This window comes from Ursus americanus, chromosome 5 (genome assembly GCF_024610735.1).
Source record: "Ursus americanus isolate L20-20 chromosome 5, mUrsAme1.1.p, whole genome shotgun sequence".
Taxonomy (NCBI): Eukaryota; Metazoa; Chordata; class Mammalia; order Carnivora; family Ursidae; genus Ursus; species Ursus americanus.
The window spans coordinates 88,173,505-88,190,723 of NC_142131.1; the positions used below are offsets into that span (position 1 = coordinate 88,173,505).

Sequence of the window (17,219 nt, forward strand, 5' to 3'; positions counted from 1 at the left end):
GGTCCTTTACAAGCAGACTGTTCTGCTGGTCATGGAAGGGGAGTCTGAAATTCCCAGCATGGAAAGGATCTGGCTGCTGGCATGGATGGAGGGGGCCATGGGGTGAGGACTGTGGGTGACCTCCAGGAGCTCAGAGTGAAAGGAAGGAGGGACCACGGCAAGGAGTCGGATTCTGCCAGCAACCTGCATGTGCTCGGAGGAGCCCAGGGGAGCCCCGGGAATGCAGCCTGGCTCATACCTTGGCTTCAGCTTCTGGCCCCCAGAGCCACGAGAAAACACATCTCTCAAGGCACCTAGTTTGTGCTGCTTTGTTCCGGCAGCCCCAGGAAACTAGTGCAGATCCTCTTACCACGGCGTGGGGCACCACTGCAACAATGCCTCAAACTGTGGAAGTGGCTTTGGAATTGGGGAATGGCTTGAGAATTTTGAGACACACGAGAGAAAAGTCCAGGCTGCCTTGAACAGTCCGCGGTCAAAGAGTGCCAGTGGGCGCTCAGCCAGAGACGGTGGCGCTTGTCACGGCAGCAGAGGCTTCGGCTGAAGTGTGGCCTCCTGTTCAGCACAGAGGGGCACTTGGGAGCCACGGCCCCCGGGAGATTCCTGAGCTGGGGTGGAAGGTGTGGCCTGGCTTGTAGCGACATGGAGGCCAATGGAGGAAGACGCCTAGAGGAGCTCCTGATGGTTTGGGAAGTTCTCTGCCTGTCCAGGTTGCAGAGTTCCATGGTTGGGAGAGCACACCCCACAGAAACCCTGCACGTGGCTCACGGGCACCCCGGCTTCTCTGTGGAAACCAGGAGCAGAGGCAGTGTGGCTGGTGAGGTCGTGGAGAGCGTCGTGTTGGCACAAGCAGTACCCGCTTAGGCCGAAAGGGCCCGAGGGAAACAGGACTGTGGCACTTCCAAAATTCCACAGGCACAAAACAGGCTGTGGGCCTGCGCTTCCCTTTGAGAAAAGACAGGGACTCCAAGAGTGGAGAGCAAAGCCCTGAGTCACAGGCCTTGAAGCTTACTGGAGGTCCCCCTGCTGGATTTTGGTATTTCTTGGAACCGAAGACTCCTTTCCTCCCCCGACTCACCGCCTTCCTCAGCAGACTCTCTTCTCAGGGCAGTCATAGGTTCATCAGAATTGAGTGGGAGGGAGAGAGTCCCCACACATATTCTGATCCCACGTACGCATGGCTTCTCCTGCCGTCAAAACTCCACACCAGAGGCGTGCACTCATTCAGCCCAATGGCCGCCCTCAGTCCCCAGTGTAGGTCAGGGTGCAGTCTTGGGGCCAAGTGCTCTATGGGTTCAGACAGACACATCCACACCACAGTGGCATCACAAAGAGTGATGGGGTTTCACGGCCCCGGAGCCCCGCTGTGCTCCCCCGAGTCCACCGGCACCCAGCAAGGGGCTCTGTCTCCTGTCTCCACAGTCCCCCCTTCTCCAGAATGCCGCCCTGTCCTTGGAATCACAGGGCGAGTAGCCTGCTCGGATGGGAACCTTTCACCCAGTGACACACAGTGCGGGTTCCCCCGCGTCCGGTGGTGTGGGAGCGTCCTTCTTTCCAGCGCTGACTGTTCATCCTCTGGGTGGACCACAGTTCATTTATTCATTTGGTCCTTGGGATAACAGTCCTTTATCAGGTATGCCGTGCGCAAAAATCCTCTCACTGTCTTGACAGTGTTTTTCCCAGAGTAGAAAATGGACATTGTGATGAAGTCCAGGTTATCCATTCTGTCTTCTGCAGGCCGTGCCTTCAGCGTTAGGTCTAAAAGGCCTCACCACGCCCAAGGCTGTCTGGGTCTCCCCCATGTTGTATGGTTTACATTTGGGCTCACCATCTATTTCTGAGTTAATTTTTGTGAAGGATATAAGGCCGCTGCCTAGATTTATTTATTTACTTTTTGGGCACGTGGATGCCCAGCAGGATTTGTTGTAGAGACTATCTGTGCTCCGTTGTGTTGCCTTTGCCTTTTTGTCCAGGATCCCTCGGCTGCGTGCATGGGGGTGTAACCTGGGCTCTCTGTTCTGCTCTCTCAGCGACACCACGCTGCCCCGCGTACGGTGCCTCTACCCTGAGTCTTGGACAGTCTCTGGCCGCTCTTCTCGATCCACACGGAGTTGCCCTACTCTGAATCTTGCGCCTCTGAAAATACACTTCATAATCATCTTGTTGATGTCCTCAAAATAACTTGCTGGGGTTTTAATTGGGATTGCACTGAATCTATAGATCAGGTTTGGAAACGCTGACATCTTGACAGTGTTGAATCTTCTTATCTGCAAACAAAGACAGTTTTCTCCCCTTTCCGATCAGTATACTTTTCCTATCTTATTGCATTAGCTAGCACTGCCAGTGTGATGTTGAAAAGGAATGGCAAAAGGGAGCACTTTGCCTTGTTCATGATCTGAGCAGGAAATTTGCTGGTTTTTCACCATTAAAAATGAAGTTGGCTATAGATGTTTTATACATTTTCTTTATGAAGTTGACAGTTTCCCTCTGTTCCTATTTTACTGGAATTTTTCTTAAACATGAATGGGTGTTAGATTATGTCAAATGCTTTCTCTACATCTATTAATATGATCATCTGGTTTTTCTTTAGTCTGTTGATGTGATGAATTCTATTAACTGATTTTTGGATGGTGAACCAGCCTTGCACACCACTTGGTCATGGTGTATAATTATTTTATGCATTGTTGGATTTGATTTGCTAACACTTTGTTGAGGATTTTTGCGTCTATGTTCATGAGAGATATTTGCCTGCAGTTCCCTTGTAATGTCTTTGCCAGACTTGTGTTAGGGTAATGTAACCTCATAGAATGGGTTAGGAAGTTTTCTCTCTGCTTCTATCCTCTGCAACAGACTGTAGATAATTACTATCACATCTCCCTTATATGTTTGGTACAGCTCACCAGTGAACCCATCTGCTCCTGGTGCTTTCTGTTTGGGATGACTATGAAATCACTGATTCATTTTCTCCAATAGATATATGTCTATTCGAATTGTCTATTTTTTTGTAATGTGAGTTTTGGCAGATTTTATACTTCAAGGAATTGGTCCATTTCACCTAGCTTATCAAATTTGTGGGCACAATTGTTCATAATGTTCCTTTATTATCATTTTAATGTCCAAGGGATCTGCTCCTCTAACGGTAAGGTGATTTTCCCCCTTAGGTTTGTTTCAAGATTTTTTCTTTATCTTCTATTTTCTAAAGTTAGATTATGATATGCCTAGGTTTAGGGTTTTTCGTTGTTGTTTTGTTTTTGCATTGATCCTGTTTCGTGTACTCTGAGCTACCTGAATCTGTAGTTTGGTTTCTGGAATTAATGTGGGGGAAATTCTCAGTTGTTATTGCTTCAAATATTTGTTGAATCTGTTCTTTTTCTGTTCTTCTCTCTTGCTTCTCCTGATCTTCCCCTCAAACGTATGCTTCACCTTGTGTAGTTGTCCCACACACCTTAGAGGATCTGGGCTCCTTGCTTCCCAGTCTTGTTTCTCTTTGCTTTCATCTTGGAAATTTCTGTTGACACACCCCCAAGCTCACGGAATCTTTCTTCAGCTGCATCCACTCCACAGATGAGCCCATGAAGAGCATTCCTCTTTTCTGTCATGGTGTTTCTGATCTCTAGCATTTCCTTTTTGTTCTCTCTTAGCATTTCTATCCCTCAGCGTACATTGCCTGTCTGTTCTTGGGTGCTGTCTACTTTATCCACTAGACTCCTTAGCTGCTGTAAATTCTTGGTCTGATAATTCGAACATGACTGCTTTACCTGGTTCTGATGCTGCTCTGTCTCTTCACACTGTGTTGTCTTTTAGTGCGCCTTGTGATCTCTTCTTGATAGCAAGACACGATGTACCAGGTGAAAGGAACTGCTGTAAACAGGCCTTCCATGATATGGTGAGGTGTGGGGAGGTCTCAGTCTTCAGTGAGCTGGTGTTTCCACTATGACCTTCATCATACTTCTTGGTCTCACTCGCACCCCTGCTGGTGGGGCAGATGGCTACAGCGAGCTGCGGGTTATTTCCCTACCCAGATCCCTTCCCCATTGGGAAGATGGGCAGGTGCTCTGGCATATTTCACAATGGCTACTTTCCTCTCCCTGCCAGGAATGTGAGGGGACGCTTTCTCTAATCTTTCCTGGGAGAACCTGGTGTGGTTCCTGGAGGCAAAACTCACAGAAGTGTGGCTCCCCACCCCTGCAGTCTTAACTCTCAGACTTGTCCACACTGAGCCTCCAGCAGCCTGTCTGTGAGAGTATAGGTTTATGTGCCCAAGGACTGGTTCCCAACGGGGTGTCTGCTCCAGTAGGTTGTGATTCTGCGGGTTGACCTGTCTCCAGATTTGGGGGCAGCAGTTTGCCCATGACCTCACTTCTCTGAGGGACCAAAGGGGAGTTGTGTTCTTCGTTTGTTCAGCTTTTGTCTGGCTGGATGTTAGAAAGGGGTAGTGACTTCCCAGCTCCTTGGTGGGAGACAAGAACAGGAACTATGGCGATCTTTCTAACTTCCATGTTTTTCTCTCAGAGTAGGGGCAGTCTGCTACTCTTGTCCTATGCATGTCCCACCAAGTAGTTTGGAAGCAAGTGATTTGTTTTCTGGCTTCGGAAGTCAGAGATGGAGAGGAATTCCGCTCCAGGGTAGACCATACTGAGTCTCTCCCTCCAGTACCAGGTCGAGGGCACTCAGATAATGAAGTAGGAGCCAATGATATTTAGATGAGACTGGACAAAGAGCTGATGTGTAAAGAGTTGAGACTTTTGAAGATGTTGGGATGGAGTAAATGTATTTTGTATGTGGGGTGAGTGTGAGTTCAGGAGCAACAGAGGGCAGAGTGTAATGGGCTGACTTGTTGCCCTTAAATGATATGTCCAAGTCCTGGTTCCAGGAACCTGTAAATGTGAGCTTACCTGGAAGAAGTGTCTCTGCAGAGGCAGATAGTTTTAAGGAGCTTGAGATCACGGTGGGTTATCTGGTGGGCACTGAACCCATGACAAGTGTCCTCCAGAAAAACACAGAGAGGAGAAGGCAGTGACGCCAAGATGTGGGGGGAGATGGAGAGATGCAGCCACAGGCCACCAGCAGGTATAGAGGCAGGGAGGAGTCTCCTCTGGGACCTCCAAGGGGAGCAATGCCCTGATCATACCTTGGTTTCAGATGTAAGCCTCCACATGACAAGAGCATAAATTCTGTTGTTCCAAGCCAGCCATTTGTAGTAGTTCCTTATGGAAGCCCCAGGAAAATCACACACCTCCAGCAGATTTTGTACAGTTTGCAGCCAGGCCAGGTGATGGGGAGACCCCACCCGGGCTGTGAGGTCTGTGCATGGTGAGGGGAGGGTATGGGGAGACCCCACCCGGGCTGTGAGGTCTGTGCACGGTGAGGGGAGGGTTCCGGTACTGGGCACTGTAACAAGGGAGGGTTGAGCATGTCCATAGCAGCAGGTCTTGGACTGTGGGCATCCTAGGGTCATGGTGATGTGAAGACAGGAGGGCAGAGCACTTACTTTTCCAAACCTAGAGGTCAGAGTGAGCTTGGACAGATGCATAATCTCCTTTCTCATGACGGGAACAGTCCTGCGAGCACACAAAGCAAGTGAGGTGGGGGGTTCAGGCCCCTCCTGATTGGGTTGGTGTGGAGGGATCAGGACACTGTTGCTACCCAGGGCATCTTGTTCCGCTTGCCCAGCAATTTCTCCAACGACGCAGTGACACCTTCTGTCAGGGCCAGGTCCTGCATGGATAAGCCAGTTCCTGCATGGATAAGCCAGTTCAGAAGAAGCTGGTCTGTGGGATTAGCAGGCAGCCACTGACTCCGGAAGGAAACCAAGTCCTTATGGGATGGGGCATACAAGGGTGGGTTTGGATCTGCACGCTGAGTGGCCTTGGTGCCTCTGGGCCCCACCCTGCGACCTGAGCCACCTTCCCTTCTCTCCACACTGTCCTTCCTGCAGGCTCACTCCTGCTGGCCAGTGGGGATCTCATGTGCAGAGCAGACAGTATCTGCTGGAGGGGCCAGTGCCACTCTGGGGCCCCTGGGAGCCCTCAGAGCAAGAGCACACAGGGGGCAGAGGTGAGTGTGTGATGCAGGGATGAGGCACTCACTCAGCACCTGCGGACGGTGCCGGGGCCTGACCTCCTGCCTGACCCTAGCACCTCATTCCCCAGCAGTGCCTCTCAGAGCTGTTGCCACGTGTGGAACCACAGTGTCACATCCATTGGAAAACACAGCCTGAGGTCCCAGTGGCAACATCCAAGGGACATCATGAGGCTGTACATTCCCTGCTTTTCCTTGATAACCTTAAAAATAAAACAGTTGTTTTATCAGCAAGAATGGGTTTATTCCAGGATAGCAGAGAGTTCTCAGTGGTTGGATTGCAGGGGTAGTCAGTTTTTGGTAGAACAGGCAGTGCACACCATTTCCTTCTGGGGCCTGTAACTGGTGACTCTGGCTGAGGGTGCTTCTCTTGGGGTCTGCAATGACAGCTCTTCGTGCTCCCCCTTCTGGCCTCTCTGGCTAGCACTGGAGTCCACTTGAGGGACGCTTCCCTGACTTTCCACCTCTTTGCCTTACAGTGTGGGACCAGCGCCAGTGGCTGCCCCCCACCCCTCCCAGGGCATGTGCCCCGGTGCCTCCCAGAAGGGTCAGCCTCACCAACCTCCTGTACCAGCCTCATGGACAGGCCACTGTGGGTGGATGGGGCGGCCCAAAGGGCAGCGGTGCTGGGCTGTTTGAGCACTTTCAGGGAAGCCTGTGAGGCCCTGACCCTCCTCCTCCGCATCCAGCCGGGCTTCTGCACCCTGCAACCAGACGGACGCAGGCCCTCTACTCGTTCCAGGAAAGATGCCCTTTTCCTAAGCTTCCTGCCCGCTTCAAGCAGAAGGGTCAGCTGGGGAAACAAGTCACCCGTCCTCAGCTCACACTTCTCTTAGGGTGAGAGGAAGGCAGTGGTGGGGACAGGAGGTGGTGAACAAGATCCAAAGGGCCCTGCGGAACCCAGTGGGGGACTGTGCCGGGGGTTAGTGTGGAGCCGCTGCGCCGGGACAGCGGTTGTGCACGACGGGGCGCCAACCATGCTTGGAGGACACGCTCACCCACACCTGCTGGAGCCCCGGATGTGCAGGCCAGGAGGACAGAGCACAGTCTCCACTCCGGTCCTGCCCATAGCTCCCTATCCCCGCAGCCTGGGGCTCCTTCCCTGGCACCACGGCCCTCCACCCCGGATACCGAGCGTGGCCCGTGTGGGTGTCCTGGGCTGGGAGGAACTCCCGGCGTCTGCCTCCTGCCTGCTTGTGCCAAGGAAACCAAGGGATGAGACTGAGCGGCCCGTCTGGGAAGCAGGACCACCCCTGCCTCCAGCCCTGTGGCTTTTCACTTTCAAAATGAATCAGGGAAAATTACCTCCTGGACAGGCTCAGTGCTGTTCCAAGTTTCCAGAAGGGTGCCAAGAGTTTGAAGTATTATGTGGATGTGGAAATCAGTTGCCAATGTGAAAATGGACTACAATTTGCGTGTCTTTCCAGTTTTACTCGAACCTACAGCTAATCATTACACTGATAGCAGGTTGAGAATGGAGGGGGCTCCTCATAGGTGCGGCTGGTGGTCTCGCACCAGGTTGACACCCCAACCAACAGAGCTGCCTCTGAGAAGGCATTTTATCAAATTTCAAACCCAGCCAAGAACCCCCACCCTGACTGACTACATATAGTCGAATTTTTTTTTGTGTGTGTGGTGTTTGAAAATATCTCAAGGATGTTTGTTTTTTTCTCTCCTAAAATTTCTGCGTATGTGGATTTGGGGGCCTGTAGAGAAAACAACTTGTGGACACCAGCACCAGTCATTCCTCACCTCACTCCCCTCCCCTCTCCTAACTCTGCCTTTCAAGGGGGTAGGACTGACTATGTGCCATCACTGCAGCCTGTGAAGCTCGGGGCAGCTGAGCACAGCCCAGGCACGGGGTGGGGATCTCCCGGCCGCGACCCTGGACTCAGCTGTGCAGTCGGGCTGAAGAGGGCAGTGTGTCGCTCTCCAGGACAGAAGGCCAAGTGCCGTGTCCTAAGGAACACACACCCCTAGGCAGCTTGCGTGCTAGGACGAGTTTAAAATTCAATTAGTTGAAAGAATAACATCAAAACAAGCGTAACATTTCATGACACGTGAAATAAATGACACGGGCAGCTGTCTCTGAATACACCAAGCCCATTTGCTTACAAGTCCAGGCTGCTGTCCTGTAAACAGCACACCTCAGATGTTGCAACAGATATCCTATGGCTCAAAAGATGAAGTAGTTACTTCTGGGCCTTTTATAGAAGAAGTGTGCCCATCCCTGCCCAAAACTGATTAACTCAGGACGGTTTGGTCCTGACTGAGAATCAGCAGTTTCACGTCAGCACAATGTTGGTACCACAGCTGCGAGAGTCTTACTTTTGGCCCACAGTTATATCGAGTAAAACTGAACTCAAAGCATTTTGTGTTTTAGGAAGTGCAAACACCTCACTGGGTGACAACAGACCAACATAATCCAACCCCATCAGTGGAAGGGCAAACATTTTGGTGCAGGAATAAAGCACACGGGTGACCTCAACCCCACATATGGACTGAATGTCAGTGTCAGATTGGTCCACATTACGAAAGTAAAACAGGAAGGAGGAGATGCCATAGGCCCCATTCCAAACAGCAGCCTAGTGCAGTCCCCCTGACACGCTCCAGAGAATCCACTCACCTGACACAGAGAACTTCATTCCAGCCATCACAACAATGCCTGGGCTACCTGAGGATCACAGGAGATATCACGAGCCTGACTACTCACCTGCTTCCCCTTGTCCAGCTTGCAGGAGCAACTCAGTGTCCACTGCCAGTTATGTTCTCTACAAGAGTCCAAAATGTGAAGGCAGAGCCAGTCCATCCAAACTAGGGAGTAGCAGGAGGTGGAGTGAGTGCACATAAAGGGACCAGTAGTAGAGGTAAAGTTAGAGCTCCTGGGGTGGGAGCACTGGGGGTAGAGTCAGAGCTCCTGGGGTGGGAGAAATGGGGGTGGAGCAGTGGGGGTAGAATAGAGCACCTGGGGTGGGAGCAGTGGGGGTAGAGTTAGAGCTCCTGGGGTGGGAGCTGTTGGAGGGTGGAGTTAGAGCTAGTGCGGTGGGAGCAGTAGGGGGTGGAGTTAGAGCCAGTGGGGTGGGAGCAGTGGGGGTGCAGTTAGAGCTCTTGTGGTGGGAATAGTGGGGGTGGAGTTAGAGCTCCTGGAGTTGGAGCAGTGGGGGTGGCGTTAGCACCTGCCGGGGGAGCACTTGGGGTGGAATTAGAGCTCCTGGGGTGGGAGAGTTGGGAGATGGAGTTAGAGCACTTAGGGGTGGAACAGGGAGGGGTAGAGTTAGAGCTCCTGGGGTGGGAGCAGTGGTGGTGGAGTGAGAGCACCTGGAGTGGGAGCAGGGGGGTTGGAGTTAGAGCTCCTGAGGTGGGAGAAGTGGGGGGTGGAGTTAGAGCACCCCGGGTGGGAGCAGTGGGGGGTGGAGTTAGAGCTCCTGGGGTGGGAACTGTCGGAGGGTAGAGTTAGAGCTGGTGCCGTGGGAGCAGTGGGGATGGAGTTAGAGCTCCGGGAGTGGGAAATTCAGGTGGAATTATGGCACCTCGGGTGGGGAGCAGGGGTGGAGTTAGTGCATCTGTGATGTTGTGGGAACAGTGGGGAGTGGTGGTATACAGTTGGGATTGCGAGTAGTGGGTTTTGGAGTTATTGCCTGGTTTCATAGGGTTTTTGCACTTTTGCCTCTGTGTTGGAGACTAGTAGTCAGTTCAACAGGTAGGTTTCTGTGCTTAGGCTCCAGGCAAATCACTTTGGCAATGGATTTTTTGCTACTGGAAGGGTCTAAGGTGAACAAGTTAAGTCTGGGGTCAAGGTTAGTAAGTACCAATCGTGATGGACCTTTCCTTTTAACACTGTAATTCTACAGAGAAACAGACCACAGTTTCTATCATTTAAGTATCTATGGAAGAGAATGGCCTGGAGCATAATGGTCTCATGGTGCTACAATGCCTTCAGTCCCACATGCCTTCACTCCCAGTGTCAGGTTTTAAGCATCCCCAGTTACTGGGAAAGAAGGCTTGTTTGGGGCAGAGTCCTGTCATTGGCCAAAGTGTGTGCAGCCCCCATGCCATGCAGGTGCTGGGCGGTGCCTATTTTCAGGACGAGTGGCGCCCTCCTGGGATTCAGAACAGCATCAAGGCGGGGGCAGGTTTGTCTTCCCTTTGGCTGCTCCGGGCTCTCCGCAGATGACTATGGAGAGAGAGCAGGTCTGACAGCACTAAGTCAGCCAAGCTGTGACTCTCACTCTGCCTGCTCCTTAGAAACACTTGAGATCATGTACACCCATGGAGATTCTGACTGAGGAACCTGGGGTCCGTGTGTGTGGGGGGGGGGCATTTTCTGAGTCCCTGGTGCAAGCCCAGAGTGCAGCTGTCACTCAGAAACACATGCTCCACCCCTGGGAACGCCATTCCTCGTGGGCCGTGTGATAGGCTGCAGCTTCTGGGTGCACAGCCTGCCCACCTGCACTCGCCCTGGGCCCAGGGCACGGGCTGCCTTTCCTCCAGCATCATTCTTCGCGCCATAGGATACGATCCAGCCACTGCCTCTGGGCGCTGCATAAGCTCTCCATGACTGACCTTGTTGACACGTCTACACATGTGCTGTGCTCTCCCTGCCCTCCCCAGCACTGAACATGAGCGGAAGGAGCTGCCTGGGGCTGAGACCTCTGGAAAGGCTGTAAGCCCTGAGAGCTGCATCCTCATCGTGCCAGGAAAGGTCAGGAGCAACCACACACACGCCAGCATTGGAGTCGGAAACCCTGAAGGGCAGGCGCACTTCTCATTTGGAAGGTCGGGAAGTACAGAGCAAATAAGGCAGCTGGAGACTAAGAACAGAATTCAGCGCGTTGAAGGAGGAGTGAAGCATGAGAGACTATGGACTCTGGGAAACAAACTGAGGGCTTCAGAGGGGAGGGGGTTGGGGAATGGGATAGACTGGTGATGGGTAGTAAGGAGGGCACGTATTGCATGGTGCACTGGGTGTTATACGCAACTAATGAATCATGGAACTTTACATCAAAAACCAGGGATGTACTGTATGGTGACTAACATAATATAATAAAAAATTATTATTATATAAAAAAAAAGAATTCAGCACATTGAAAGTGAAGAACTGGAAGGCCCCTGAGAAGGTTATTCTCTGTAACTGCTCCTGCCTGTGTCTTCTTGAATAGATCAGCCACCATGAGGCTGAGCACTCCTGGATGACCCCACCAAACCTTGGAATGCAACCTTAGCGGGAACCGTCACACCGTGCAAAGGCTGACCGGAGGCAGCTCTCTGACGAAGGCAGAGATTGGGGAGATGTGGCCACGGGTCCAGATGCCTGACCCTCCCCCCCAAGCTGGGAGAGAGGCAGGAGGGCCCCTCCTGGAGCCATCAGAGGGAGCACGACCCTGCGACACCGTGACTGCAGACTCCTGGCCTCCAGACCCGGAGAGGACAGAGCCTGCCGTCCTAAGACCTCCATGTGGTCATTCGTTAGCAGCCCCAGAACACTAGCACTGCGCCTGTGTATTCACTCTTCAAACCACCCAGGACCCAGAACGCCAGTGCAGGGCCTGCCGGAGGAGAAGCAGAGGAAAGGTGCCACAAAGGGACACCTCGGCAAGGCCCCACGGCACCTCTCCGTGCACCGCCCTCTGGGACGCCATTCCAAAGCAGTCTGGAGGTGGCCTATTCTACTGTGACAGGCGAAGGGGTCACCCACTTCTCCACTCTGCCCCCATCCGTCCTTCCTGGAGGGGCCCTCCCACCAAGACACCCCAAACCAAGCAAAAAGCAGCACGAATGCCTATCTTCAAAATATATTCTAAAACTATGATTTCTCTTTTGTTTCTGGATAGAAATGGGGCAGTTAAAGGAAAAAAAAAAACACTTTTTAAAATAGGTGCAGTATGTATTATTTTCACATTTGGCTACAAACCGGGCAGTGAGAAGAATATTCCTGGTGTTGACAGGATGACCTCGAGATGTACTGGACTTCAGGTAAAAAGTCACAGAACAACCCAAAAGAAACCGGCCTGTCAGAGAAGAACAGAACAAAGTGACTGTGGAGTGGCCCATGCAGAGCAGCCCCCAGAGGGGAGGCAGGCTTGGGCCTGAACGTGGTCCTGGAGAAGGGGTTCCGTGGACACAGGATGCGGGGTTTGGGTGGGCAGACTCAGAAATCAGCACATTTCTTTCATAGAGATTTAAATTGTCCTTTTACACCCAGTGAGAACAGAAAGAGAATGAAAATTCAGCTAGTGGTGATGCTGGCCACGCAAAGTAGCCACAGAGCACTGGGTGCAGCCAGCCTTGCAGGGTAGAGCCTTCCTGCTGCTGTGGACCCTCTGAAGGGCTCAAGTAGGAGTGGGGAGCCTGGTCCTACAGGAAGCAGGGGAGAAGGAAGCTGGGCCTGCAGGGAGGTAGGGGGAGAAGGGAGCTAGGCCTGCAGGGAGCAGAGAGCAAGCGCAATGGGGGCAGGGCTGGGAGGTGGCTGGCTGGGTTTGCAGGCACAACTCCCCTCTCCTGGAGCTCTTCCTTCCTGCATCTGTGCTGTGGTCCAGGTCACAGCATACTGAGCCCTCCACCCTGGGGCAAGCCTGAACCTTCTGGCTCAAGGCGTCCAACTACTAACCAGCCCTTGGAATGACTTCCCAGGTTTTTACGTCAAGCACACATGCAGGTGTTGAGAACAAAGTACTCAGGGGAGCGACTATCATCAAAACCAGTCCCCTCTCTGCTCTCCTGTCCTAGGTCAGTTTTTTGGCACGTCGGGTATGCTTGTCGATGGTTAAGGTGGTCCGGTCGACAGCTGCAGTGATGCCATCCAGGGCCTCATCCTGCCTCTCCAGCTCCATCTCAGTGTCCAGGGCGAGACTCTTCAGCTTCCTCAGGATCTGCAAGAGCAGCACATATGGCAGGAGGGGCTGCTGTTTCTCAGACTCTCAAAAATAGACGCTATTTCTTTCCATCATTTTTACAGTACTTGGGAAACTCTGTGAGTCAGTGGGGATGACAAACACTGTCCTCCCATCCTGGGTTTGGGTCTCAGCTCTGCAGCTTACCAGCACGGACCCCCAGGAAGCAGGGACCCCCCCTAGGGAGCACGGACCCCCAGGGAGCAGGGACCCCCAGGGAGCACAGACCCCCAGGGAGCAGGGACCCCCAGGGAGCACAGACCCCCAGGGAGCACGGACCCCCAGGGAGCACAGACCCCCAGGGAGCACGGACCCCCAGGGCAGCAGAGCTGAAGGAGACGAGGTGTCAGCCCTCTGGCCCTGCTCCAGGCCACAGTCCCTACACCTCCCGACAATGCCCCTGGGGCACTGTTGCAGCAGGAGGGCTGACCCCGGGCACAACCGGGACCCAGTCACTGTCTTTATTACCTGTCTGTACCCACGTACCTAACTGCAGACAGAAGCTGGAAAAACAGGATTCAAAATGAAAAGCCAAAGCCCCTTCCCTCCTCCCTGCTGGAAACATTTCACAGGTACCTCTGCGCAGCTCCAGGCGGCGCAGCAGCTACAGACGCACAACCCTGTGAAGAGGGGGGCTGGCCTGGGAGCCAGGACCCCGGGGCTCCCAGAGGCCAGGCCCCTCACCCCAACTCTGGGACTCATGTCATGCTTCCTACGTCTCACACACTGCTAAGAACAGCCACTTTATTGCAATCCTATTGAGACTACTTGCATTGCGAAACGTACTTTAACTACATGCGTGGGGAGCCTGCGTTTAAAAATTTAATATCCTCAAGCTGACAACAAAAAGGAATGATTTTAAGAGAAACCTTAATGACCAACTACTTGCAATAAATGTTAATGCCTCTTTTAGGGGAAGTTTCAGATCCCTGGTTAGGTCAAGACAAAGGAACTGCACACTGTGAATCATCACCACAGTCCTGGGTGCCTGTTACCAAGTCCCCGTGGACCAACCACATACAGACGCGTCCGTCCTCGGCCCTGTGGGGATGGATGTCAGCGGCGAGGGCCCCAGATCCAGCGCAGCTGGCAGTGCACCACGCCACACACGGACCTCACCCTCACGGGCACAGCCCGCTGACCTGCCGCCTCGGAGCCGCCCCAGGACAAGGAGAGCGCGGCACCCCGGGGGAAGGTGTGACCCACGGTGCCTTGCGCTAACACCAAGCAGCCTCGCACTGCCCACCAGCACGTGGGCGAGCCGCGTCGTCTGACACATGAGGACCAGAAAGGAGGCAGGGAGGTGGCCAGAGGGTAATAAGATCAAGTCCTTCCTCAGGAATGGGGAGGCTGGACTGACCGCGCAATGTGAACAGGCTGTGAAAACTATAAAGTGCGAGGTGAGGTGCCCCTGCCAAGTCCTGGAGGGTTCAGAGGCAGGGGCCCTGCGCCGCACGCATGCTGTAGAGGGACCTGAGGCCATCTGCAGTCACACACGGTTGTGGCAGAGGCAGGCCGTGCCCATGTCTCTGCCAACACGGCACCATCCCTGGGAGCTCCGTCCAGGCATGGAGGAACAAATCCTAACCCCAGGTAGCAGGCTCAGACAGCAGCCTTCTGCGCCCTCTGGGAGCCGCTGAGTCACTGGAAAAACTGGATGGAGCTCTGGAAAGTATACCGTGGGGTCAGTCGGCTCCGAGGGACGGGCTGGATGACCTCATACAGGAGGTCTTTTCCATCGCGTTCCTATGACCTCATATGGCTGAGGCCCAAACGGTGCAATAAACAGTCGCAGCTCCGCACCGTGGGAGCGGGTCCTCGAGCCCCTCTCTGCTCCACGACCCCTCCCCACCGGCCCGCGCTGTTCCGTGCACTAAGGAGGCCGCTCAGCCAGGCATGCACACATACAGCCCCAGGGAGGCCGGCCTCTGCCACCCGCTTGCACCTGATCTCACTCCCAGGAGCGGCCCCCGCCCTGTGTGGGGTGATCAGACCACACGCGCTGTCCTGGTCAACCATGTCAAGTGTCCTTCAGGGCCCAGCAGGCTCTGGGCAGTGAGCGGCCATCACCACACCTGTGTGGATGGCCCACGATCCTGCTCCAGGACTCCTACTGCAAGTAGGAAGTCAGGACACGGGACCAGAGAAGAAAATACACATTGTCCCAAACCAGGATGCCATCTGTGCCCGTTGGACAAGCACTGCTGGTGACACGGGGGCACCTGTGTGCCCAGCGTCCTTCCATCGCATGCCCGTAGGCTGGCACGGACACGTGACCCTGGGGGTGGAGGCACGCAGCCACGCAGCTCTGTCTCCTGCTTCCTTGTCCCCGGTCGTCCCGGATGAGGGTGAGGGCTGTGGGGCTCTGTGACCCTCAAACGACTGTTCCACACACCGGGCTGAGAGGGCGTGCCCAACACCCCAAGCTCCACGGCCAGCTCAGAGCATGGCCCGGACAGGATGCGCCTGTGGACACCAGGGGTCTCCGTGAGATGCCGCCGTCACAGCCGCACACTCACAGGCTCACGCTGCACACGTTCCTTCAAAAGGCAAAAGGGCCTTCAGGGGTCAGCAAGCCATTCAAGCAGCCACGGGAAGAGGGCGCAAGACCCGGGCCCACTCCTGGAGCCGTGAGCAGCTACATATGGCAAAGCTCCTGAGTGAGGAGAGCCACACCTGTGACTTCAGATTTTCTAACACTCACGTTTTCAACAATAAAAATGATAAGCATTTTTTAAAGTTTAACTTTTTTAAGTCATCTCTACATCCTCACATGGGGCTCAAACATCAAGACTCACATGCTCCTCCGACAGAGCCAGTCAGATGCCCCATAAAAAATGATAAGCACCATTAATTTTAATAATACATCCTGTTTAACCCAACCAAATAAAAACACTATCATTCCAACATGAAATCAACATAAAGAACAACGAACGAGATCCATCCTTTGATATCTGGTGAATGGTATACTCACGGCACATCTGCGCACGGCTCTCCCACCGAGGGCTGTGCTCTGTGTGGGCCCCTGCTGCCTCCCCGCCCACAGAAGCAGCAGCACCGGGAGGAATTCACAGGGTCCAGAGTCTACGCTTCTTACGCACAGACACACAGTGACAGTAGGCACAATACTTACTTTGTGAGCAAGACCAACCGACCTGCCTACGAAAGCTGGGCGTTTATGGAGTCTGTAGTATACACACGGGCTCGTTCCTGCTGAACTGTCTGGTTTTGGAAACGTCTCACCAAGACCCCTGCTTCGCAGCTGGAAATGCTTCAAACTACGCTTGAAATGAACCAATACTGCAAAAACCCAAGTGATCTGCATAGCTACCGAGTCTGCAAAGAAAATTACTGAGGAAGCTTCGAACTAAGAGTCCCTCCGGAATATCGGTCCAGAGTCTTTCCCTTTAAGGAAGGGACTGGAGGCATTAAATGCCATCATGTGCATTCCACAGAACACGGGGTGGAAAGAACGGGGAGCGTGAAGTCTGGCCAGACCTTCACGCACTTGTGACTTCTGCGGCCCAAGATGACAAGCCGTCTAGTCATCAGCATGTCACACCGCCAGGCTCTGAAGTATCAGCTGGCCGCTCAGGGGAGCCTCCGACCAGGCCCCGTACTCTCTTCCTTGAGCCCCTGCCATGCCAGTAAGTAAGCCGCTGACCAGCCATCTCGGCAGACACATCCACTCCTAACACAGAAAGTGTGCCGAGCTGAGCAGAGGCAGGAGGCCATCCGGGAGCAGCACTGGGACAGAAGCCACAGAAACACTCAGCCATCTGCAGCCCAACGGCTGCAGGCGCTCAGCCAAGTCTGCACAGGAGGCTCAGTGCCCCACAGGCAGGGGGCGTCCGTGACCAAGGGGGGTGGGGACACATGGCCCAGATGCCCTGGCTGGAGGCAGGGGGCGCCACGTGGTCCCCAGGACAGAGCAGACACTCCCGTGCTCTCTGCCGTTCTTTTTTTTTTTTTTTTTTTTAAGATTTTATTTATTTATGTGACAGAGAGACAGCCAGCGAGAGAGGGAACACAGCAAGCGAGTGAGAGAGGAAGAAGCAGGCTCCCAGCAGAGGAGCCCGATGTGGGACTCGATCCCGGAACGCCGGGATCACGCCCCGAGTCGAAGGCAGACACTTTAACGACTGCGCTACCCAGGCGCCCCACTGCCGTTCTGGCCTCTACCTCCCGACACCACAGATGCGAGCAGATACAGAGACGTTTCCATCTTGTTTATACAAACGGGAGAACAGC

At 53.7% G+C, this 17,219-nt stretch overlaps 1 protein-coding gene across 2 annotated transcripts in view; it reads right to left on the reverse strand.

The window, feature by feature from the left end:
* Positions 1 to 11,941: 11,941 nt before the first annotated feature.
* Positions 11,942 to 17,219, reverse strand: part of SNAP47 (synaptosome associated protein 47) — a 40,682-nt gene continuing 35,404 nt past the window's right edge. For both annotated transcript variants that reach the window (XM_045774345.2, XM_087862450.1), the window contains one exon: positions 11,942 to 12,947. In XM_045774345.2, coding sequence (XP_045630301.1) covers positions 12,801 to 12,947 — 147 coding nt within the window. In that variant the 3' untranslated portion in view covers positions 11,942 to 12,800. The remainder of the gene's footprint in view (positions 12,948 to 17,219) is intronic.